General features: G+C 38.6%; 1 protein-coding gene across 4 annotated transcripts; it reads left to right on the top strand.

The window, feature by feature from the left end:
- The first annotated feature begins 224 nt into the window (after window positions 1-224).
- On the top strand, window positions 225-22,528 carry dennd2c (DENN/MADD domain containing 2C). 4 transcript variants are annotated; one of them, XM_085147119.1, is made up of 20 exons: window positions 1,073-1,424; window positions 2,364-2,485; window positions 4,158-5,251; window positions 7,115-7,227; window positions 7,725-7,804; window positions 7,979-8,131; window positions 9,209-9,287; window positions 9,528-9,575; window positions 10,112-10,296; window positions 10,712-10,821; window positions 11,458-11,527; window positions 12,605-12,682; window positions 16,210-16,350; window positions 17,334-17,482; window positions 18,974-19,151; window positions 19,372-19,413; window positions 20,069-20,177; window positions 20,579-20,821; window positions 21,611-21,697; window positions 21,773-22,528. In XM_085147119.1, the coding sequence occupies exons 3-20, from the start codon at window positions 4,362-4,364 to the stop codon at window positions 21,802-21,804; spliced, it is 2,787 nt and encodes a 928-aa protein (XP_085003245.1). In that variant the 5' UTR covers window positions 1,073-1,424; window positions 2,364-2,485; window positions 4,158-4,361; the 3' UTR covers window positions 21,805-22,528. The 4 variants fall into 4 exon arrangements, with proteins under 4 accessions (XP_085003246.1, XP_085003245.1, XP_085003243.1 ...); XM_085147120.1 differs by lacking the exons at window positions 1,073-1,424; window positions 2,364-2,485 and adding an exon at window positions 225-603; XM_085147117.1 differs by lacking the exon at window positions 2,364-2,485.
- The last annotated feature ends 1,524 nt before the right edge of the window (window positions 22,529-24,052 follow it).

Below are 24,052 nucleotides of genomic sequence, written 5' to 3'. Positions count from 1 at the left end.
TGTCATAGGGCGAGAGGCAGGGTACACCCTGGACAGGTCGCCAGTCTGTCACAGGGCCAACACACAGGGACAGACAACCATTTGCACTCACATTCACTCGCACATTCACACCTAGTGGCAATTTGGATTATCCAATTAACCTATCCCCACAAGCTAGGGATAGCTAAACGCTTTATTTAACGTTTAGCAGCAAAATTACCTTAGGCTATAAGTCAAAACACGATATGAAAGTCAGCATTTGTTCTAACCTAAATGAACCGAGTTCACATTTAATCATGTTGCCAAGATCAAGTTTGAGACAAGGTATAAAGTCTAAAGTTCACAATTGCGTTAGAGAGGCTAAAGCTCTGCATCACAAACGTCATAAATTAAACACCCAGTTATGTTTATTAATTTGTGCGATCGGAAAGATGGAGCTCCTAACCCAGTGTCTAGATTTCCCAGGACACTTAAAGACAGCAGTATTTGTTCAGTGTTGACAGCTGCAGGAGTTGAGGTGATGACGTCGTCTCTCTTGGAGGCTTCAGGCAAACTTTCTCACAGTCAGCGCGTCAAGCTCGACAGAAACAGTATGAAGGAAACTGGAAATCAAATAAAAGCACGGTAAACTTTTTTTTTTTATTGTAAACAAGACATAAATTTTGCATTACAATCCCCCAACACAGTTATTTGTTAACCACTTCCAGCAGTGCTGTCATAAATAATGGTGTGGTGGATAATGCATGTAAATGTTGCTTGTTCCTTTATTATTTGAAATCATTTCAGATACTTTTGTTGCTCCCAAAACTCAGTGGCATGTTTTATGATGTCGATATCCCGGTGGTCTTGTTGGACACCGGAATAACTGACGCCAGCAAACGTACAATTGCAGTGGACTAAAATACATTTACCTTTACAATATTTACGTTTTATAAAGGACAAAAAATTAAATAAAAAATGGACAACATAAAAAACTGAACATACCAAAATATTTTTTTTCACCCAGAAAGTTCAATGAACACCTTATAAATTGGGGGAAACGACACTCAGTGAATTGTTATCTCTTATATTTTGAAAGTTACAACCGGAAATCGCATTTTCAGGCTGACTTGACGCTAATTGTCCAAAGACGGAGGGCGAGGAGTGTTCTGCTTTAGCAGCTTTTCTCTCCTCTGTGGCCACTTTCTTTGTGGTTGTTGTTCATGCTGTGTTTAGATATTAGTATAAGCGGTACATTTTTATACCTTAACTTAAGTTTGCTTGCTCATAAGTTAAGTGTACCAGTCTGTAGGCTGCTTTTTTTGAACAACGGTAGCATTTTTTTTTAACGTTATTGAGACCTTTCCAGATTGAACGATGAGACCGAGCGCACTCGGATTTTATTTGCGGTTTTTATTTTATCGCCGGGAAAACGAGGAAAGAACATGAGTCCTGCTTATACTTTGGTAAGTAGTATGGATTCTATCACATCTACCCATCTTTGTCTTCTATCTTTACACTTACTTCACAGCTTATATATCACTTTCTCTTAGAAAACCCTAGTTAAAATGTTCAAGGAGCTCTGTTTCTGCATTCACTGATATCGTTAGCTAATAGCTGGCCGTAAGATTTATAGCTCTCCCACACTTCTCCAATCCTTGTGCTTTCTTCATATGGTGACAAGTCAACACCAAACGCCACTGAAACTATGGCAAGTTTAATCTGACAGTATTATGTATAGCTAGTATCACGTTTTAATGTAAGTATCAATACTTTTTCTGGTTCAGTAAGTCCCTTTCTTCAACTCGGTATGCATCCAGTAAATTATTTTTATTATTTTTCTTCTTTTAGTTTATTACACCGTACGATTTCACTGGTGACTAAAACGTTATTCCTGTATTGCTGTTCCAGCCGGCGGTTTAACAGGTTTCACCATAACGAGTCCGTTAAGTTTCCAAGTTTCAGTTCTTTGCAAGGGCGGGGTGACATTTTTTATTATTTATTTATTTATTTATTTATTCTTACAGTTTTGTTTTGTTTTTTAAACATGAGCCTAGTTTCCTTTCACTCAGTCCGCATGCATTCCTGCTAATCTCCAGTTTATCTCTGTTTATCTGGACATAGTAACTATTCATAACAGAAAATATGGAGGCAATTCGGGTCATATATCTCCCAAAGCTCTCTGTCCTTTAAAACTGTAAAATGCTCTATGTAAATCATTTGTCTGCTTTGCCAAATATATAGGGAAATCAACTTGGTTAATTGATAACTGTCAAGACAAAGCCTCTTCGATATTCACGTGCCACTCAAGGTGTTATCACTGTGGTATTGTGAAGTAATGATGTTTATATTGTTTATCTGCCTCAGTCTGTGTTTATGAGAGGATTTGGACTGTTTTGGCACAGCTAGCAGCAACAACTTGACACAAAACACCTCATGAAAGCTGTTATCTGTCACTCCCTCACTGGAGATGTGGAAATGAATGCCTCTGTGCCCTGCTGGCTGCTGAAGGATCAGTCGTTTTAAGGTACTTTATCTTGCTCTGTCCTTTTATGTTGGTGTAAAGCAAACCTGCATTTTTCTTTTATTATACTCTCGACTGCCACTGCTGCTGATAAACTACAGTTGTACAATACCTCACCTCCAACATGTCATGTCATGCCACACGTCTCTGCAGGGCGTGTTGTGGCGGTTTTGAAGCTGCAATTAGGTTTAATTTAGTTGCCAACTGATGACTGGGTTCTCCAAGCTTTGTGTGTCCCCTGTCTAGTTTCTACATGGATGACTCAGTGAGTTTCACTAAAATAATGCTGGGATGCCACTCTGTAAAGCTGAATGCCTTATTAAAACGTTCATTTTGACTTTCCCTCTGGCTTTGCTACACAACAATGTACAGTTCACTGCTTCGGGAGTAATATTTGATTTTAACTGAATACCATGGAAAAGAGGGAAGCTCCCATTTTGATATGTTTCACAGTGTTACTGTAAGTGGCCAGTGGCTGATATATTTCTGGATTTCTTGTATTTCCAAGTCAGTGTTTGAATATAGATGATCTAAACATAGCTTAAACCGGTGGTTGGGTGCAAATCTTTCTGCACCATAATTATGGACACTGCTGATCCTTCTTCCTGCAGCTCAGGAAACGCAACTCATGTCTTCCTGTACTACATACCGCACACAGACGAATAAGTGCAAGTGGGTCAGTTCGGGAGCTGCATTGTCATTGCATGGTCTGGCTATGATGGAGCAGCATTCCACTACAAACATACGTTTGATTTGGGTCAAACACAGACAAAGGCGTCATTTGCAAGACTGATTGACTGTCCGACTGTCTGTAGCTGAATCTATTTACTGACCCTCCTCCTCTCCATCTGCAGGAATGCAGCTCATAGTCATCATGAACTATGCTGTGGAATTTTACCATGTCTCCCCTTCTTGATCCTCATGTGCGACGTGTCCAAATAGTTTGGTTCCAGCGAAGCAGGAGCAAGAGACTTCAGCAACCATGTTGATGCCGGCTAAGGATATATAAATCAGACATTGCAAAACAATCGCAGACATCAAATCTGTGCATGTTTGACAACATATGATTTTTAGTTTAAAGTGCATATAGCAAAGGCCTCAGTTATTTAGAATATGTTGTCTTATATCTTTTTATTTTTTGTGTCTGATAAATAGTTAAACCACGTGAAGAACGCCTAATCTAGAGCTCGACCACGTGTGGATAGGTGGGGTTAAAATGCTCCCCGTCATCAATTGTTGTTGGCTCTTTATGTAAGAAATGAGATTCATGTGTTTTTCCGTGTCTCAAACGCTTCATGAAATCGCATAGCCATAGACGGTCTTCCCCCATACCATTTAAAGACAGCCTTTCAAATGAGGTGCATTTGATTTGCTGTACTCCAGGTGTTTTTGTATTTGACCAGCTATAAGGAGGCCCAGGAAGAAGGCATCACAGAAATCTCCTAGGCCTAGAAGAAGTTTTTTTTTATTTTTTATTATTTATTTTTTTTTACTAGGTTTATTTTCAGAAACCAGCATTCACATGAGTATGCTCTTGTCTTCACCTTTGGATGCTGTTTTACAGGAAAGATTTCCCTTGGGGTTTTGTTTCTCTGATCCTACAGTGTGCACTGTGCTCTTTGGATGTGATTTAATTGTACTGATGAGTAATTTTAGTCTGTCATCTTCTTTTTAGGTTGTTTTATAAAATGAGACAAGAGGAAAACGATCCTCTGCCACCACACAACGACATGAAGACAGAACGGAACCAACAATAAACTTTGTGGCTCTTTTGATTTTGATTACAGTTTATGGATAATTAACAATAAGTAGATTCTGTCTGTTGTGGGGAAATACTTGATACATTTATTATGGAGGACTCGCGATGAGCTGACACAATATGCTGGCTCTAAGAGCGGAGCAGGCCAGACGTGGGGTTGGTGAGGTTGTGCTGCAGAATGAGGCTCCCACAGCCAAGCAAGGACGGCCACCATTGAGGATACCTTCTCACAAGCAAGTCATTAACATCAAGGAGAAGATCTCCCAGTGGGAAGGTCGCAGTCAGCAGAGCAGTGGCCATGATACTGGAGTGAAAGTACATCCTCTGACTGTATCTCGGACTCTGTCTGGAGAACTCCTAGGCAATGGTTGTCCAAACGAGAGCCGGAGAGGCGGTCTTCATGCAAAAGCCGACGTCTCAAAAAGAAATAACTCTGAATTTGATTTTCAGGAATCCCCAGCACAGGCTGGACACAGTGTGGGTGGCAGGAAGTCAGAACCGGTGCGTAGTGGTTCCAGTGAATTATTAGCCACGTCGCCAGGAAATAAAACATTTTCAACGCAAATACTTGCATCTCCCAAAGTGGAGGATACAGATAAACGAATCATTACTGCCAACGGTGACCAAAAAATGGGTCGTATCTTGGATGCTGAAGTAGTTTCTAAACCTCTACCTCTGTCAACTGATGATCCAGAAGACAACATGCCTGCTGGTAACTTCTACACTTCCCGGGGTTTCTGGCGGAAGCTTGAGGGAAACAGACTGCTCTGGGAGAAAGGCAGAGGATCATCAGGTGAAGCTAATCCCCCTCCTAAACCTCAGCGGACATTCCAGTATCGGGGAACCAAGAACAGTAACAACACAGGGTACATGGTACAATGGGACAGAGGGTCCTCTCATAACAATCACTCCAGCACGAGAACCAGGAGGGTAGCTCAACCACCCAACTTCCCACCTCCTCCGTGTCCAGTTGGAAAGAGTGAAGGACTTTCAAGACATAAAAAGAACAGGTCAGTAAGTGCACAAAAAGAAAAGCATAAATAATCATAGCGTACTTGTTAAAAGTAAAGTAGAATGGAACTGTTGCAGCACTTTCTTTGATATGAACTATAGTAGAAAGGTTTACTGAACAGTTACAGTATATGTAGAGCAGTTTTGGGGTGGGGAGGGTACTGTCAGAGTCTGATTGCTGGCTGGGGTCCTGGTGTGATGTCACATGATATCTGGCAGCATTGTCGTCTATTGTCTAGAAATGGCCTAGTTCCTGAGCAGCCATGGGTCCAGGGTCATCTTCATCGGACACACACACAGTCCCTCTTTCATTATTTTTTAAGGCCGAGTAAAACAAGACTAAACTGTGTCACATGCTTATATTATCTGTAGTCCTGTGAAAACCATTGCTTTTGACACATAAAAGCAAACATTTAATCCGTTTTAATACGGTGCATACAGACAAAGATGGTAAAGAAAAGGAGTGATCAATGGTTTCAACAAAATATAAAAAAAATAATTGATGGATTTTACTTCTCTGCAGATAAAGCAAGTACACCCTTTGGCCCTAGAAACTAATATACCTTGCTGACAATTTGTTATCATGTAAAATACCTGAAGTTGTGTGTGGGTTATCCTGTGTGCACAATATTTCAGTGTTATTCAAATCTGATTTGGCCATTCCACCTGAAGCTGGTGCTGTCCTTCTGACAGTAGAACTACGCACTTTGACACCAGCATTTGAAATGATTACAATACCAGTCAACACTTTGGATGTGCTTACTTTTGACTGGTGCTGTACCTGCAGATCCTGTAGTAGAATCTTTGTTTCTGATTACCTTTTATTGCATCAAAGGCTCTACTGGCTGAAGTTCCTGGATTGGCCAGTCATAGAAAACTGGCAGATGTTTATAATACATGCAGTGTAAAATATTAATAATAGACTCGGGCATTTTGAAGACTTTAAGGAGATTTTTAGATGGTGTATAATGGTAAAATATACTTGAGTGTAAAAGAGAACTTGATACTTGGACCATATGTTGTTGTTTTTTTAAAAGGTTCTAATTATTGGCCTCTAATCAGGATCCATTAATTCTAATTTCATACATTTGACAGTATAATGAATAATGGGGTATATTTCCTACTCTATTGTTGAAATATAAAGATAAAAACATAGGTAGGTGTAGGTAGACTGCAGTGCCTTTATCATTAGGTATCCTTTCAAAGAGGACGAAAGTTTGCTTGTCCAATAGATTAAAAAGTTTGAATGGTTATTTTTTTCACATGTAGGTAGAGAAAGTCTGTTTCCCCTCTGTTAGAGCAGAGGACAGGATGTTTCATAAACTGTAAAACAGAGTTTCACAAACTACTAATTGTGTAATATTTTTGTTGTTACGTATTGTAGGCAGTGTAATCAACCTTTTTAGTTTATGCCAGTAGCTCGATTCGGAGTCTTCCTGTCATGTCTGCACACAGATAGCACAGGGCTTCTTGTTTACCATCTTTAGAGGAAGCTTTCATTTATGCTTGTACATTATGAAGTATCTGCACCTGGCCAGGTATTTTATCACGTGAACTTTAGTAACATCGCAGTTTCAGTTTCTGCACTCAGACAGACTGGCCATTTCCATATTTCTGTACTGTCTGTGACACAGAAAAACTGTTACCATATTGCAACTTCTCCATTATGTGCTCAGTCATTTCCTTCCATGATGATTATTCTCTCTCTCCCTGTGCTATCTTCTTGTTTTGCTGGGTTTCATATCAACAAGGCATTTTGTTGTCGGTCAATGGCTAAACATACAACAATAGAGTGAACAGTAGAATGGTTATCTTTAGGTCAACAGCCTTTCTCACTGCCATCACTTCTCTCCCTGACACAGGAAGTCCTTTGAGTATGAGGATGCATCACGCCTGACGGCAGAGCAAGGCCCTCGGGCAGATGATGCCCTTTACCATGCCTACTCTGATGACAATATTTACGAGGACATCGTCTGTAAGTCCCACTCCCAATGTGGAGCTGATTTTGAATGAACTTCCAGAGCTTCTGATTTATCTGGCTGTTAGCACAAAAGACAAAGACAGGAAATCATAAAGACTCCTGGGTACCTGTCGCTGGGTTGATGTAAATTTCAGTATTCTCAGTTAGGATTTGGCTTTTTGTTGTATAGCAGCTCAACTGATGATGTTTCCTTTTCCTGATTGCCCACAGATTTCCTACAGTTACTAGAATTATTCCTCATGTTCACGATGGAAAAACATGCTATGACTAGTGGGATCAGACATAACACCTATTCACAATATGTAGTGTCTGTAAATGTGGCCTAGCTGTTTGATACAAGTGTATAATAATAGCTTTTGCATTGCAATGTCACAAATTCAGTATTTCACAGCACTTGGCAGATAGGTGATACCATGCATTTTAAACAATTTGTTGTAGTTTCAGCAAATGTAGGCTGTCTAATCCTTCCCATCACTCTACCTTACCCTCAGGTGATGTGACCAGAGATAACCCCTATGAGGATGTCAAGCTATCTCCAATGTGTATCCCTATTGCAAGGCCTCTCCCAAAGGTAATGGATAATATTCCATGTATGTCCCGCTTTAATAGTACAGGAGCATTTTTATTAGTTATGCATCAATGTAACAAATGTGTCAACCTGAGAAACAAAGGAAGGAATTATTGTAGTTTGATACCAAGTAATTATCTAAAACTGAGCATTAACTTGGCACTTCTTTTGTTCCAGTTGGCTTCTAAACCCCAAACGTTGAACAGCTATGCTAGTAAAGTGGACAGGAAGGGGTTCCAAGCTGTGTCCAAATCTTCAACCATTGCAGACACTCCCAAACCAGCTGCACCACGGCGTGGAAGCACTCAAAAAATACACAGGATGCCCCAGGTACATTTGCACATACAATTGAATTTGATACTATGGCTGGCTGACAGGTCTGTCCCTGTGTGTTGGCCCTACGACAAACTGGCGACCTGTCCAGGGTGTACCCCGCCTCTCGCCCTATGACAGCTGGGATAGGCTCCAGCGCCCCCTGACCCCTAGACCCTGAAAAGGATAAGCGGAAATGGATGGATGGATGGATGGGCTGGCTGACAGCATTTTTGGTGCCCATGTGACCTGTGACTGACAGAGTGGCAGTGAATGATGATTCATGTTTTACGTAGAACAGAAAAGGAGGCGGTTACTTGTTGAACAGGAAGAAGCTGATGCTTAAAATAATAGATAGTGTTGGAGCAGTATGTGTAAACACTTTGTGTAAATTCAGACAGAAGAGAAATACGGACATCTAACCCATGGCTGTGGAAAGGTTTTGGACAGGGACAGACTTTACTGACGAGGTAAAGAAGGAAAAAAAGCATTTCTTTAAATATATTTGTAGAAAAAAGAGGTTATGGCTTAAAAAACACAATGTGACCCAAGTACTGTGAGTTTGAGCTAGTTTGAAAAAGCCCGTCATGTTGATTTTTAGATTGTTTTTAGGAAGAGACCATTGTGTAACTTTTCAATAGTGTAAAATGAATATCTGAAACTGTAGTAATAATGAAATATTAAGTGAGTTGAGTATTCTTAAATATTTTAGACAAACCGCTTTAGGGAACTCTTTGAATATATTAAAAATACACATTTAAATCTTGACAATAACACAGTTATTATGTATTGTTCTGTTTCAAAACAGTGCTGTTATGGTTAGTTAGACATGTTACTCGTCCATTGCCATACGAGTTTGTTTCCTCAATTGGCAGCTCTTCTTTTAAAAACAAAGTTTAAGCTCTATGTTCTTTTAGAAAGAACAACAAGGGTATGGGTTTTTAAAAAAAGAAGAAAAAAAAATGCTGAAAATCTGTAGTATAATTATGTACTTAGTAGCTGTTAGTGGCTATATATCATAATTCCATGTAATCAGGATTCTGCAATGGCTCTAAAATTATGGGGCTGACAAGCATCTGTGCTTCTACTACATAGTATGTCAACAAAATCGAGACGATCTTTGATGACAAGCGAGGGAGGAAGAGAGTGAAGAACCAAGGAGTCACCGTGCGAGGTGAGACACAAACACATAGTGGCAGATCCACATGTCACCCACATCAACACATCAAGATTAAGTTGAGCCTCTTGGTGGAAATACCCATCTTTTGATGATACACATAAGGCCAGTCGCAGTCGGCAATGAAATGAAATTATGAAACAAAGACTTGCTGTCTGCATCTGATTATGGTCTGTCAAGTTTTCCCCATTCCTCTGCTTCTCACTAATCTATCCCTCCTTCTCCAATTTATATAAGCAGAGGAGACCAGCGGGACTGAGAGCGACACTGAGGACGGCACCAAAGGTATAACAAACGCACAGAATCTTTACAGTTTACAGGTAGATAACTTTATATGGAGTAAATAGTATTAGTTCCTAAAAATGAAAGTACAAATCCAGTGCTACGGTAAAAGGAGAAGACAAAAACATCATATACTGTATAGTGTTAGAGTGTTAAATGATCACACCAAACATCTCCAAAGTTTTAAATAAGGAGCTCAACTAATGTTTAAAGGATAAGTCATTCATTAGAAAGATGGAGCTAAAACAGCTTGTTTCAGATAGTGAATGAAATAAGTAGAATCAAGGCTCAGCATAAGATAAAAAGGATTCTTTATTTAGTGTGAATCATGCAAAGCTGTAGTAGAGTTGAGGAATAAAAAGCAGAGTTAGAAATTAGCATGATAGGTCATCATTGAGCAACCTTAAAGTAGTCAGTGTTATAGCTACAGTTTTACATTATATAGATATTAAGAAGACCTTTTATTGCTTCTCTGTGCTGGTTGGGATTTTTCCCAGGATAAACATGACTGTATTGTGTCACTGTGTGGTGTTGAACAGGCTCCAGGAGATCAGTTTACATCCAGTCTACATTGAAACGTCGGCCAGGCTACCGCACCCTGGAGAGAGACCTGATCCAGATGCAGCAGCAGCAGCTTTTTCAGATCTTTGTGGTGGTGTCACTAAGAAAAAGCTCCCAAGAAAACACCTACTCCCCTGAAATTACACAACAGTTCCCCAAAATGGTTAGCAGTCTGCACAACTCTGCTTTGTTCATATTGCATGAATTGATGTCATTTGTGACAATTTCACGGCTAAATTGTAATCTTGTTTGGTGATATTAAGGGATTGTCATTGTACATAACAAAAAATCCTTTTGAGAATTTGTATACGGGGAATTTCCCAGGCTGGTATAAGGCTTCTCAGAAGGACTCTTTTGATGTGTTTTTCCAGATTTGGGTATATATTTGCATTTTTCTCCCCGGAATATGAAAGAAATTATCTCTTTAGGTGCATTCGACCACATACTTGAGACTGTGCATGTTTGTTGATTTTTAAAAAATTATTATTATTATTTTAAAATGATGACACAATTAAGTGATTTTATTGGATGTCTGGGAATCGACTGGCCTGTAGTAGCCTTGAGTTTTTCTCTTCCAGTTTGAGAAGTCGTCCCGGCTTTCCAAAGAAGCTGAGGATCAGCTGAAGGTGATCCCAAGGTTCTGCTTCCCTGATTCTCAGGACTGGAAACCTTCTACACTGATGCCTAGGTCAGCTTAAACACAACAACAATGTTTTAACACCATGCCTGATGTATGCTGCGTCACAGCAGAGCTAAGCCAGTGATGTAATGGTAACATGAGACTGTATTATTTCTTCATCTTCCTTTCATTTTCTTTGTGTTGGAGTCCTTTTGTTGACTTTGTATTGTTCAGTGTTCTTATTTATGCCATGTTTATTATCCCATTTCCTCTTTTTCTATTAATATCTCCAGCTATTAGTTGTAACCCATAAATCACTGTTGCAATCACTTAAATTCCCCACAGGGATGATTAAAGTTTTGTCTGATCTAATTAAATCGGAGTGCTAAGGGGAATTGGGTATGCATTTTTTCTATGTGCGTTTCATTGTTGTAATGAGGGTTATGCTCAGAACTTGCACTCCCTTCCTGCCTCTAAAATATGCATCTGTGCCAATACAAACTACCAGACGACAAATATGTACATGTATGTTCTGTCTGTCTTTATTTAGTGTAGTGTTTTTCCTGTTTAATTAAATATAATGAAATGATTCCATAATGAAATCATTCATATCAAGCCAGCTCTTCTCCCCACCAATTTTTATACAAGGAACATCATGGTTAAATTACCTCGGATAAATAGCATTATCTGTGTTTGCGTTGACAGCGAGACGTTTTCCTTTGTCCTGACTGGAGAAGATGGCAGCCGCTGGTTTTGTTACTGCCGTAAGATCCTGGTGAGTATTTGACTCAAATGTTCGTGTGTGTGTGTGTGTGTCATGATATGGCAGCCTGCCCTGTGCTTACTCAACATCTCTTAGGAGATGTGAGTCACAGACCATAAACCACTTCTGTATTAATGACAGAGAGCAAGAATTTCATCATGTTCCCTTTTCCTTAGCCTGAGAAGGGTTCAGTTTTGTATGTTGAAATTATGACAAGTGTTGTGCTTTTCTTTTGCTTTTTTTTTTTTACTGCTATTGCGGTTGTCTTGTTAAGATGTCTGCATTAAACTTTGTTGTTGGGTAGTACAGACAGATCTAGGCCACATCTAATGTGGAGAGTTTTATATTTTGTTTTCCTCAACTCGCACAACTTAGAGAGCTTTTTCAGTTTTGCTGTTTCTCCAGACGCTGCCTCAGATACTGTGTCATTAACATCTATTTCAATTTCACTTCATTAACCTGCAGGTTATTTTCTTGATTAATCCAGTAATTGTGTTTGTAACATGGCAGAAACCATTGCAAAGCGTCTGCTGTAAATCCCCAAAGCATAAAACTCATGCTCAGATTACTTGTGGCGCCCGGCTTTCCTGCACGTAGAAATCTTCAATTTGCAGTTAGAGAATAACTTCATATGACTGCTTTCATAACAACAAAACGGTCCAGTCATGATTACAAAGAATCTCAATAGGATTTAATCCAACTTTCCGGTACACCAAGTGATCACTTCATGGGTCTGCACCCAAATTATGCTCCAGCTTGCTTTTGTCATTTTTATGGCCTTTATTCTGTGGATTGTGATGGATCCTGATCCAGATGAGCTTTATGTCATTGATATTCTACTTACATTTTATTGTCCAAGCACAGTTTTTTTTGCAGATTTTTCAAGGTTTTTTTTTATAGTTTCAACATTGGATGTTACATCTAATGAAGAGGACATTTCCACTATGAAAAACATGGATAGAGACTTTATGACTTTTAGGATTTTCTACTCCTGCCATTTTAGAGAGTGAGAGAGATATGCCGTGTTTAATGGTGTTGTAATGACATCCCTGTTTCTTCCTTTTTATCATTTGAAACTGTCTCTTTAAGCCCAGTGGAAAGGGGAAGAGACTTCCTGAGGTGCACTGTATTGTCAGCAAGTTGGGCTGTTTCCAGCTTTTTGCAAAGGTAAAGACACAACACATGTGCGCACACATTTCTGCTGATAGAACTTTTTACTGCGACATGAAAAGAGCTGGATCGACTACAGTTTAGTGCTAATCCCCTAAAGATTGTGAAACCCGCTGCCTTAAAACTGCATGTTTAAAGATAGGATGAGGGTGCACTAGAAGATAATCCTGAGGAGTCACTGGGTGTGGGGTTCTTTCCCAAAAGGAAATCGTATGCATGTAACTGTGTTTCATCCATCCTTCAGCTGGCCTGAGGGAAATTAACAACCAGTAGTGTGCTCTGAAGGAAAACCCCATCTGCATGCAAAGCTATATCTGGCTTCTGTTTTATTGTCAAGACTTTATTCAAAAGTAGTTTATTCCAGAGTTAAAATGATTAATCTGTATTAATCTGTATTATCTGATATAAAATATCAGATAATCGGTATCTGATATCAAGGACTACCCATATCAAAAAAATGAAAAAGCTCACACAATTCAAATTAGAACAACAATTAAGGGATTTAGAAAAAAAACAGCATACAGATTTGAGTGCGGACTTGGCTGAAAGCATTAAAGATGTAAGAAAACAACTAAGCGATCTGTCTATGGAGGAAATAGAAAAGAAACTGAGATTCACAAAACAAACATTTTATGAGTCTGGTTCCAAAGCAACCAAAGTACTGGCTAAACGCTTAAAATCAATACAAATAAGTAATGCAGTTAATAAGATTAGAGATCCAAACACCAAGGAACTATTATATGAACCAATACAGATAAAAAATGCCTTTCAAAAATATTATAAAACATTGTATAATCAACCCGACCAGAAAAACAGACAAGAAATTGAAGAGTAATTGGATCAGTTAGACCTTCCTTCTATTGGGACAACTCAAAATGAATTTTTAACTAAATCAATCACTAAGGAAGAACTGGATAAGGCAATAAGGAGATTGAAATCTAATAAAAGTCCAGGGAGTGATGGGTATCCCAATGAGTGGTATAAGACTTTTAAAGAGGTTTTGGCTCCTATTTTGATAGATTCCTTTAACTGGACATTGAAACACGCTAAAACTCCACCCTCTTGGAAAGAGGCCATTATATCAGTCTTACCAAAAGAAGGTAAAAACAAGGAAAACTGTGACTCTTATCGCCCAATCTCTATTTTAAATGTGGATTATAAATTATTTACATCCATAATCACAAGATGCTTAGAGCTGTTTCTCCCAGATCTGGTGGATGAAGACCAGACAGGGTTCATTAAGGGGCGACAGACACAAGATAATATACGACGCACATTGCATATAATTAATGAAGTTAATAAAGAGAAAATCCCAACAGCCTTAGTGAGCTTAGATGCTGAAAAGGCCTTCGATAGTCTCTTGGATATTTCTTTTTGCTGTTTTGAAGAGAATGGGCTTTAACAGTATCTTCATCGAGTGTATACAATCCTTGTACCACAGGCCATTGGCTAGAGTTAAAATAAATGGGGACCTGACAGACAGTTTTGAGCTCTTCAGAGGAACCAGGCAGGGTTGCTGCCTGAGTCCAGCCCTTTTTGCTCTGTATATCGAGCCTTTGGCTCAGTATATACGGCAAAGTGCAGACTTAAAAGGGGTTTTAGTTTCTAAAATTGAACAACGAATAGGTCTCTTTGCAGATGATATAATTATATACCTACAGGATCCAGACACGACCTTTCCTCGGTTGATTAAAGCATTAAAATATTTTGGCAAAAACTCAGGATATAAATTAAATATCGTAAAGACTCAAGTACTCTGTCTGAATTGTTTCCCCAAAGAATCAATTCAAAATGAATATAAACTAAAATGGGACTCAAATAAGATCAAATATTTAGGTGTCTATCTAACTAGTGAAATAAGTACACTATACGAGGCAAATTATGTAAAGATTAGTAATACAATCCAAAAAGATTTGATTAAATGGGCTCCGCTTGTCATGGACCTTAGCTCAAGAATAGAGGTAATAAAAATGAATGTGCTTCCCCGACTACTGTATCTATTCACTTCATTGCCAGTCCATATACCAGATGCACAATTTGGTAGATGGGATAAATTAGTTAGTAGATTTATTTAGAAAGGGACAAAGCCAAGAATAAGATTTAAAATACTCCAATTAAGAAAAGAAAAAGGAGGACTTGCCCTCCCGAATTTCAAGGAATATTTCTATGCAGCCCAGCTGAGAGATATTGTTTACTGGTGTTCACCGGATTACACCTCAAAATGGAAGCATATGGAGATAAATTATTGCTTATCATGTCATCCACAAGCAAGATTGGGAGAAGAAACTATCCAGTCTACGAACACAAATCTCATTACTGAATTCACTATTAAACTCTGGTGGATTATAGTGAAGAAATATAGAATTATAGAAGACTGTAAATTGCTGATTTGGCCTGCATATTCTCGAAAATTCCAAAGTGGACAATGGGATAGTACATTTTTAAGATGGGTCAATAAAGGAATTACAGCAATGTGTACATTAATAGACGGGACAACATTCAAATCCTTCGAGAATCTACAGAGACAATTTGGACTGGATAAATCAGATTTATTTAGGTATTTTCAATTAAGACATTTTTACAATACAGAAATTAGGAAGAAGTTTTTGAGAGAAGGAAGCCATATAATAGAAATAATAACAGGTGCATATAAAAATCCTCCAACAAGAATTTTATCGAAATTATATAATGGCCTGCAAAATTTGAATAGGAATGAAACATTATATATCAAACAAAAGTGGGAATCGGAATTACATCTTGAGTTGTCAGAGAATGACTGGCGATCCGTATGTCTCACACAGCATAATTCCACTAGTTCTAGACGATGGAGAGAATATGGCTGGAAAAATGTGATTAGGTTCTTTATTACTCCTTATATCAAAGCAGCAAGCAGCTGAAAACACCCCAACAATGCTGGAGATTATGTGGAGACTGGGACGCCAATCATTCTCATGTGTTTTGGAAGTGTAAAAATATCAAATCTTACTGGGAAAGCATTGCGGTAACAATGACGAAAGTGCTGGGGTATGACGTGCTGTGTGAGGCACGAGTAATGTATTTTGGAATATGGGAAAATGTAAGAAAGGAGGACCATTACTTGTTTAAAATTATGTTGTTGTCAAGCAAAAAGGTAATAACAAAAAACTGGCTGAAAAGTGACCCTTTAAAATTGGAAGAATGGACTGATGTAATCGAGGACATATATATAATGGAGAAAATGACCTACACTTTGAGACTGAAATCTGACAAACACCGAAAACAGTGGACAAAATGGATAGCTTATAAGACTCATTCAGCCCCATAGGGCAGGGACCTCTCCTCGTTGTTGTTGTTTTTTTTTTTTTTTTTTTTTTTTTCCTTTTCCCCTCTTCCACAGATTGGGTGTCCTTTATTTATTTATTTATTTATTTAGTGTTCTTTTTTTTTTGTGTTTTTGTTTGCATGTACTATAAAATTGGAAAAAGTACAAAATAAAAAGTTAAAAAAAAAAAGAAGAAAAGATTAATCTGGCTTTGTCTGACCAGATTCTGGAAGAGGTGGAGAGGCGCAGAGAAATATCTCCGGCTCTCGTGTACCCTTTTATGCGTACTGTGATGGAAGCTCCTTTTCCAGCTCCTGGACGCACAGTTACCGTTAAGAGCTTCGTCCCAGGCGCTGGGAGTGAGGTAAGCCTGAAACCAAAAGAGGAAATGTTAATTAGTAGTTTTGCTCCTTCTAGCCACTCCCTTCTGCGAACTCAGAATGACTCAAAATTTTAGGGTATTTGTGAAAACAATAGGGCTCAGCCATGCTGGAACATATATATGTGTTTTTAAACACTGACAGCAAACAGTTTGATCACTTCTGTTTTACAGAGTCAAAATATGCAAAGTAAGGATCCTTTCCAGTAAAACTCAGGAAGTGTGGCAAAGTCAAAGCCTTACATTTGGAAGTCCTAGATTTAAAACCTATATCTAAAGTCCCCATCTATCATTTAACCATTGACTATAACCTCTTAAAATTCAAGAGCTCAGCATCATATTCAGTTAATTTCAACACCGTTTTACTTATATAGCGAAATCACAACAGTTGCCTCAACGTGCTCAAGTTGAAGATCCTACTATAATGGAGAAAAAACCCCAATAATCATATTACCCCCTGTGAGCAAGCACTTTAAAACAGTGGGAAGAATGAAAACTCCCTTTTAACAGGAAGAAACCTCAGGCAGAGCATGGCTCAGGGAGGGGCGGCCATCTGTCCTGACCAGTTGGGGATGAGGGGAGAGAATCAGGACAAAAAACACACTTATCTCCCCAGGTGCTTTTTATGCTTTTGTTTGGCATACCCACATGGAAAAACTTGTATTGGAGGAATTACAAGGCTGAAATGCACGTATCAGATTTCATTCTTTAAAAAAAGAAAAACAACCTCTAGTTTCTGGAATTATGTTTATTCGACATGTGGCTAGAACCGAACAAAACCCCTGGCTCTAATCATTCATAAGTCTCTGGTGATCTGGCAGATAGTTAAAAGATCGAACAACATGAACATGGGTATTCAGCATCCTAAAGGGCTTAGTTTTGCATAAACATTTCAGCCATTCAGACACACTGTCAACAACTACAATTTATATTTAGCCTGACTGAGTGTGCTCTCATTGCTTTGCAAGGAGCTGACTTTATGCCGACCTGTGGACTCCAGACTAGAGCATGTGGACTTTGACAGTCTGCTGGAATGTCTCAATGTCACAAAACTCCTGCAGGTTTTCGCCTCCCTTCTGCTCGAGAGGAGGGTCATCTTTGTCGCTGACAAACTCAGGTATGATGTAATAGCATGCATCTCACAGCAGCACCAGTCAGGCATTGATGGCTATAATGTAGCAATATAGTGGGTAATTCTCTCCACCATGATATATGCCTTTGTAAGTTTGCATTGTTATGTCAAACTTCTAGCAGTTCCTGTTAAAGCTGAGCGCCTGTTTCAAAAGTTGTGAGAACATTAGGTGATACAGGATGTAACACAGATTTCTGTCCGACATTTGTTTGGCTTTTGTTCACACCAAGTAGTTCATATGCTGCCCGGATCATGCATGATCCACTCTAGTTTGTTTGACTAGTGTGATCAATCTTACTGTGCTCAGGCTGACATAGAGGCTCCTTTTAACATCATTTGTATCCTTGTAGGATAACTAAAAATTGCTACATACACAAAACAGCTCAAAACAAGTCACACTGAATACAATTTTGAGCTGCTCAATTGTGAGGAAAGACAGAATGCTCAGATGCTACATTTAGAGAGCAGAGTGGGATATAGGGAGCAAAAGAGACAAACTCGAAACTAATCAGGCCTGGAACTTCAAGCATATGACTGGTATGTGTACAACCTTAGTGCAGAGTTATATGCCAATACCCGAGCAATGCTGCACCAATGTGTTTCTCTGATCCAGTTACCATAACTGACTTTTACTCTAGCCAAATAACCAAATAGTAATATAGAAATGCTAACACTGGGTATAAATAACACATTGCACATGGTGAATTTAACTGTTTTACATCATTTAAGTAACATCTGTGAGCTGCTTGTTACACTGAGTTTAAAAAATAGAGACTGCCACATTAGAGAAAGTGACACAGTCTAAAATTAATTAAGAAAAATCAAAAGATCACATACACTAAATTACTAATTAAAAGTTTCTAATAGCATGGCAAGCAATTACTGCTCTGTTAAGTGCTCTAAAAGTGACTGATGGTAATTAGAATGTTATTAAATGTAGATTGTAAGTAAATGTCCGTGAGAATTTTTTTCCAAGTAGCTTTATTTGAAATTTGGCTTTTTGCTAAGAGCAGCTGAAAATGTTGGGGGAAATTAGCGATTCACCTTTTAAAGATTGAATATCTTAGTGTGGCTACAGAATGGCCATGCTTTGAAAACACAAAAAAGGCTCTTTGGCAAAACCAAGAAAATGTTAGCTGTAGAAGTTGAGCAACCAGGTGAAAGTGGAGGAGGATTTTCACAGCACGCATGCAACTTTCTGTAAAGGGACGAGGAGTGTCAGCAGGAGTAGCAGTGACTGCTGAACTAAGAGGATTAACATAGATCAGTTGCATTGAGAGAATCCTTTGATACTTAAGGCGTTTTGCTGAAAGCTCTTACAGTTTATTGTGAGTGTTTGGTGGAAAAATAATGCATGTGGCCATCCTCTATCTTTAGGGAGCCATGATTGGTATCTCAGTGTCATGTGATCTGTGTGGGAATTGCATGAATAGTGTTTTGTTAAACTTCATCTCTCATCTAATCTCTTCACTGCAGTGTGCTGTCACGCTGCGGCCACGCAGCCTTGGCGCTGCTCTACCCGTTTACTTGGCAGCACACCTTCGTGCCCGTGTTACCAGCCAGCATGCTGGACATCAGCTGTTCCCCCACCCCATTCCTCATTGGGGTGCTGGCACCCTGCCTGCCACAGGTGCTGGAGCTTCCCATTGAAGAGGTCTGTAAAAATAATTTTGAAAAAAATTAGAGCTTTAAAAAGACGGTCCTACCTGTGTAATGGTTTATTGGCTGTATATTCACTCCACGCATGCTGTTGCTTCCACTGTGCAGCAGCACACTGTAACTCACACTCACTGGACCTTTATATAACTCTTATTACACAATTGTCAAGTCTTACAGTTAGTAACTGTCAATTCTTCTTCTTGCTGTCTTCCCAGGTGCTCATAGTGGATCTGTGTGCAAACAAGTTTGTCATTCAGGTGTGTACACACAACGTATAATGGGAATGATAGGTGTGGTCTCAGTCAAAAAGATGGCTTTGCCTACACTTGTCCCTCGGTAGCATGCTGAATATTTTGAGAGTGACAAATTATATGGGATGTAAGCCCAGAACATAGTCCTGTCACAATCAAAACATTAAGGCTGATTCAGTGCTGCAATTTTGTCAGTTAACAGTAAGTCTTTTCAGTCATTGACAGACTTTTGTGTGGTTGTGCTCATTATATTAGTATACACATAATGAGTAATTCTAGAAACAGCCCTCCATTCAGTTTGAATTTATGAATAAAGGGATAAAAAATCTTACACAGTGTGGGCTGGAGGCATTCTGCTCCTTTGGCCTGTTGCATTCTTGCACATTAAACAGTAAATGGCTAAATTTCTTAGTACAGAGTGCCTTTAAAGTTTAACACTGGGTCTTGGGTTTTAAATCTAGTGTATAAAAAACAATGTGATCAAAGCACCAAATATAATTATTTAGTTTGTCACAGCAAAAATTGAAAACACGAGTGACATTTGATGTTTTTATATTGAGGCTACTATAGATATTAACTGTGAGACAATATGACGGATTAAATGCATGCTTAGAAACTGCATCATGTGACTGCTGTTGACCCTTCTTGTGATGTGTGACAGCTGGGCGATGAGGACTGCATTCTGCCCAGTAAACTCCAGGCGGCGTTGCAGCAGATCCTGGAGGAGAGGCAAGATATTCTGAGAGAAGAAAATGGAAACACATGTGGAGGTTGGTGGAACAGACACAAAGAACACAAGATTTATCTACAAAACAGTCTCTCTATCACAAGATGAAGTTCCATTTTTAAAGTGACGATGAGAAGAATATTTGCTGGCATCAGTTTTCATCATAGCGCTATCAGTGTGTCCTTTTGTTCTGCCAGCTAAATCTGGCTGTGCAGAAATGAGCTGCAAATGTCAGCAGCACAGCAGGGCAAACCTACTGCAGATCAATGCACATTCTGTTTTCTGCTCATTAGTTCCAGTTGTGTGATTACAAATCTTTAACCAGATCTGTGTTGATGACCCCCTTGTTGTTGTTCTTTTTTTTCATGTAATCATAGGCTTTTAGCATTTCGTTAAGTATTAACTTTACTGCTGTGCTAACATTTTCCTTATTTAATCATTCAGACCAGCAAACTGATTTGAGCTCCTTGATGTCGGAGGCGTTTGTGCGATTGTTCGTGGAGCTAGTGGGACACTATCCACTCCACATGGTCGAGTCCCCCAATGGCAACAAGGAGCTCCAGCGGGACAGTTTCCGCAAATCTCATCCCTCTCGGGGAGTCCGGCAGTTCCTGCAGCTCTTCATGGACACTCAGATGTTTGCTGGTTTCATTCAGGACAAGGAGCTGCGCAAGGGAGGAGGAAGAGGTCATTTTTTTAGATGTTATGTTTTTTTTCTGTTTGGGAATATTTTGTTTCCAGGCACTGTTAGAGTTCTGAAAAAAATAGGTAAAACTAAATCATGAGGCAGCGGGAGACACTCATGCCAGCTGGAACTGTGCTCGATTTAGATTTCATTGCTTCAGAGGCTGACTTTACCTTTTAACATAATAACTGCAGAGCTGTGCCAATAAACAGCAAACTACAAAAGCAAAACAGAAATTTAGAGTTCATCCAGCTTCACAGTGAAACGTAGCCAGCGTTGTACATCTTGGTGGGACAGATGAATGTGAAGAATATAAAGCAACATCCTGCAAGATGTTGCATAAAAGTTGAAATAAACAAGTCAGATGTTTCCACATAACCGGTAAATGGATAAATAGCAGTGTTGAATCATATTAAAGCAGACATATGCATTAAATTAAATGAGTCACAACAAGCGAGCCCCAAAACTGAGTGAAAACAATTTTCCCTGCATGCAAGCACTAGGGGCTGGGCGTATAAACGGACAAAAAGTATGCATAAGCCTTTTCCCACTCAATGCTATTTATAAAGATGTGCAGACCACACACATAAATTCAAACAGTGCATATGGACGTTTGATACGATGTAAGTGAAAAATAAGGTGAGACAAACTTTGATCCTGCATGTAAAAGAGACCATGAGTATGTAGATCTTTATCAGTGTGATGGGATCTGGTCTGTGCGTAATGAGCTGTAGCATATGAAGACTGTCTAATCCTTTTTTTCTGCTACTGTCTTTCCATCTTTCCCACAGGTCTCTTTGAAACCAGAGTGGCTGAGTATCTGGATTCATGCCCTGAGCCTGAGCCAAGTGGTGTGAACAAATTTCTTAAAGGACTAGGTAAGTGTCACTCCAATAAATGTTCATTTTAAAAGAGTAGTGTTCATCACTTAATTGTTCCTCTTCTGCTTTTAGGAAACAAGATGAAACTCCTGCAAATTAAATGAAAAAAAGGCCAACATCTCTGTAAAAGAAGGACTTTGTGATTAAAAACAGAACTCTTGTTGCTCCTGAGAAGTTACTTTGCCTGTGAAAGAGTCTTCTGATAGAGGGTGAAAGGGACAAAGAAGACTTGATGTGGAGGAGCAGACTCATGTTATAACCATGAACTCAAGTTTGAGACCAGTGCATTTCTTACTGAGAGAAAACTGGAAAAGTGCGTGTGGGATATGGTTTTGTTTTTTAAATTTTACAAATTCTTTTGAGGACCTTAGAATCAACCGTTGTATCTTTGAGCGTGTGGTTATAACCACTATGTCCATTTACACAGAAACCTGTTTACTTGGAACTCTACTAACATTTGAATCGCATCAATCTTACATTTCAGTCAAGTACTTTACATTTTAAATTTGTGTGCATGGATCCAGCCTGGTGGGTCTTTTGTGTCTTATACTTGCGCATGTAAATAACATTCTCATTGTTGCATTCCTGTCATTTTGATGTTGTGTCTGTGTTGTTTCTTCAGTTTGGGCTTAATATCTCTAAGAGAACGTTTCCGTTTTTCTAGGTTCAAACTCAGTCCAATCAATTGGTCATTATGTTTTTTTTTTAAATTCTGTTTACTGGAATTGTAAATATTTTTTTTGACATTTTGCACATGTTCAGAACAAGTGTACAGTATTTGGAATATTTTTGTATTAAAGCATGACTTATCATACTTTTTAAATATAAGCTTCCAAGACTGTTTAATTCTCAGTTGTTTATTATACACAAACCTTTGGGTTCTACCTTAACCCTCTATAACGGACCAATTTTAAGCCATTATTTATTTATTTATTTTATCTTAGCATAGGTTGTCCGCTTCAAAATGTGATATAGTAAGATTATTTTTAGTTCTTGTAGGTTATTCAGAAAGACCAGGAAGGGGAAAAAAACAGGATGTGATTGGTTGATGTAAAATAACAAAATACCCTGTTTATACAGGAAAAGACTATTTACATATGTAAATTGTAATTCTAGTGTTATCTAGGCTTTGTAGTGTCTTTATGCAAACTTTGCATTTAAGGTTGTTGTCAGACGATTTAACAGGGCAGTTGGGCAATAAGGGGCCTTGCTTTTCTAGGAACTATATTACATAGTCAAAGCACATAGATTTTTAAAATCTTTCTGTTCTTTACACATTATTCTGCTCTTTTTTTTTTCATGTAAAATGTTTGTTCCTTTGACCTAAATGTACTCACTATATATGAAATTCACACTGATTACAAGCCTCAAAAGAGGTGAATAACATTCTTCTGCTTTTATAGAAATATAACGCAGGGTAAGACGAGTTTGCTGGGATGATACACGTGGCCTAAGAGGCAGTCGTCAGGTGAATGAAATCACGTGATGTTTTCGTGGCGAACGATAACAAGTACATCAGGATTATGACCATATGGGGGCGCTGTTTCCACGTCTTTCTGCTCTAAGCTCCAACATACAGCCTAACAGCAACGAAAGTGTCAAGTGTGACGTGGCTGTTATTAGTTCATCAAGAGTTTATTTTCCCTATTTCAGACAAAATGTGCAAAAAATTGCCAGCAAGACACCTGATGTGAAAGATTACAGCTATTATTATAATTAAGTTTATTTTCATACATTCAGATTTTTAACAGACTGAATTGCACTCATTTGAGTTGTGCAGTGTGTAGATAAATGCTACACAGTGTCACATAGTTGTGTGATAAACTTGTCAAGAATTTAAGGTGTTGCAAGGGCTCCAAGCACTGCACCATTTACATAAATATGCAGGTCACTCAAGGCATTTCTTGTTTAAATATTTACTTGATAATCAGTAAGAACATTGAGATTCAGCGTTCAGAGGAAAATACAGAGAAACACGTTGCTGCCGTTTTCCCATGGAATTTATGGACAATAGCAAACTAAAATCACCAGTCTTGGAATGTCCTACAGGCAAATTTACACATTGTTTTTAATCTGCCTACATCTACTGCTCAAAGATAAACAGTTTCCTTTCGCTTCACTTGACTGTAACCTACTTTTGAATATTTGTTCGTGTCTGCACGTTCCAGTGATCTACTTCCAGCAACTCAAAATCAGAGCCAATACATATAAAATAGATCTGCAAAGATATTTTCATGTTTACAAGAAAAATGGCACTGGGATACAATTGTGTATTTGATTTGAAATTTGATCTTCTAAACTCTTTCCATTATAATGCAACATATATATTCATTTTACCATTTTTTCAATTCA

The sequence above is a fragment of the Neolamprologus multifasciatus genome, chromosome 20 (genome assembly GCF_963576455.1).
Source record: "Neolamprologus multifasciatus chromosome 20, fNeoMul1.2, whole genome shotgun sequence".
In the NCBI taxonomy this organism is placed as follows: Eukaryota; Metazoa; Chordata; class Actinopteri; order Cichliformes; family Cichlidae; genus Neolamprologus; species Neolamprologus multifasciatus.
Note: the sequence above shows the minus strand (reverse complement) of the source record. Positions and strands in the feature narration are given on the sequence as shown.

Coding starts and splice junctions, on each gene's coding strand:
- dennd2c (XM_085147120.1), top strand. CDS start 4,362: ATGCTGGCTCTAAGAGCGGAGCAGGCCAGACGTGGGGTTGGTGAGGTT. Junction 10,822..11,457: donor CCTTCTACACTGATGCCTAG/GTCAGCTTAAAC, acceptor TTGCGTTGACAG/CGAGACGTTTTCCTTTGTCC. Junction 12,683..16,209: donor GTTTCCAGCTTTTTGCAAAG/GTAAAGACACAA, acceptor TTGTCTGACCAG/ATTCTGGAAGAGGTGGAGAG.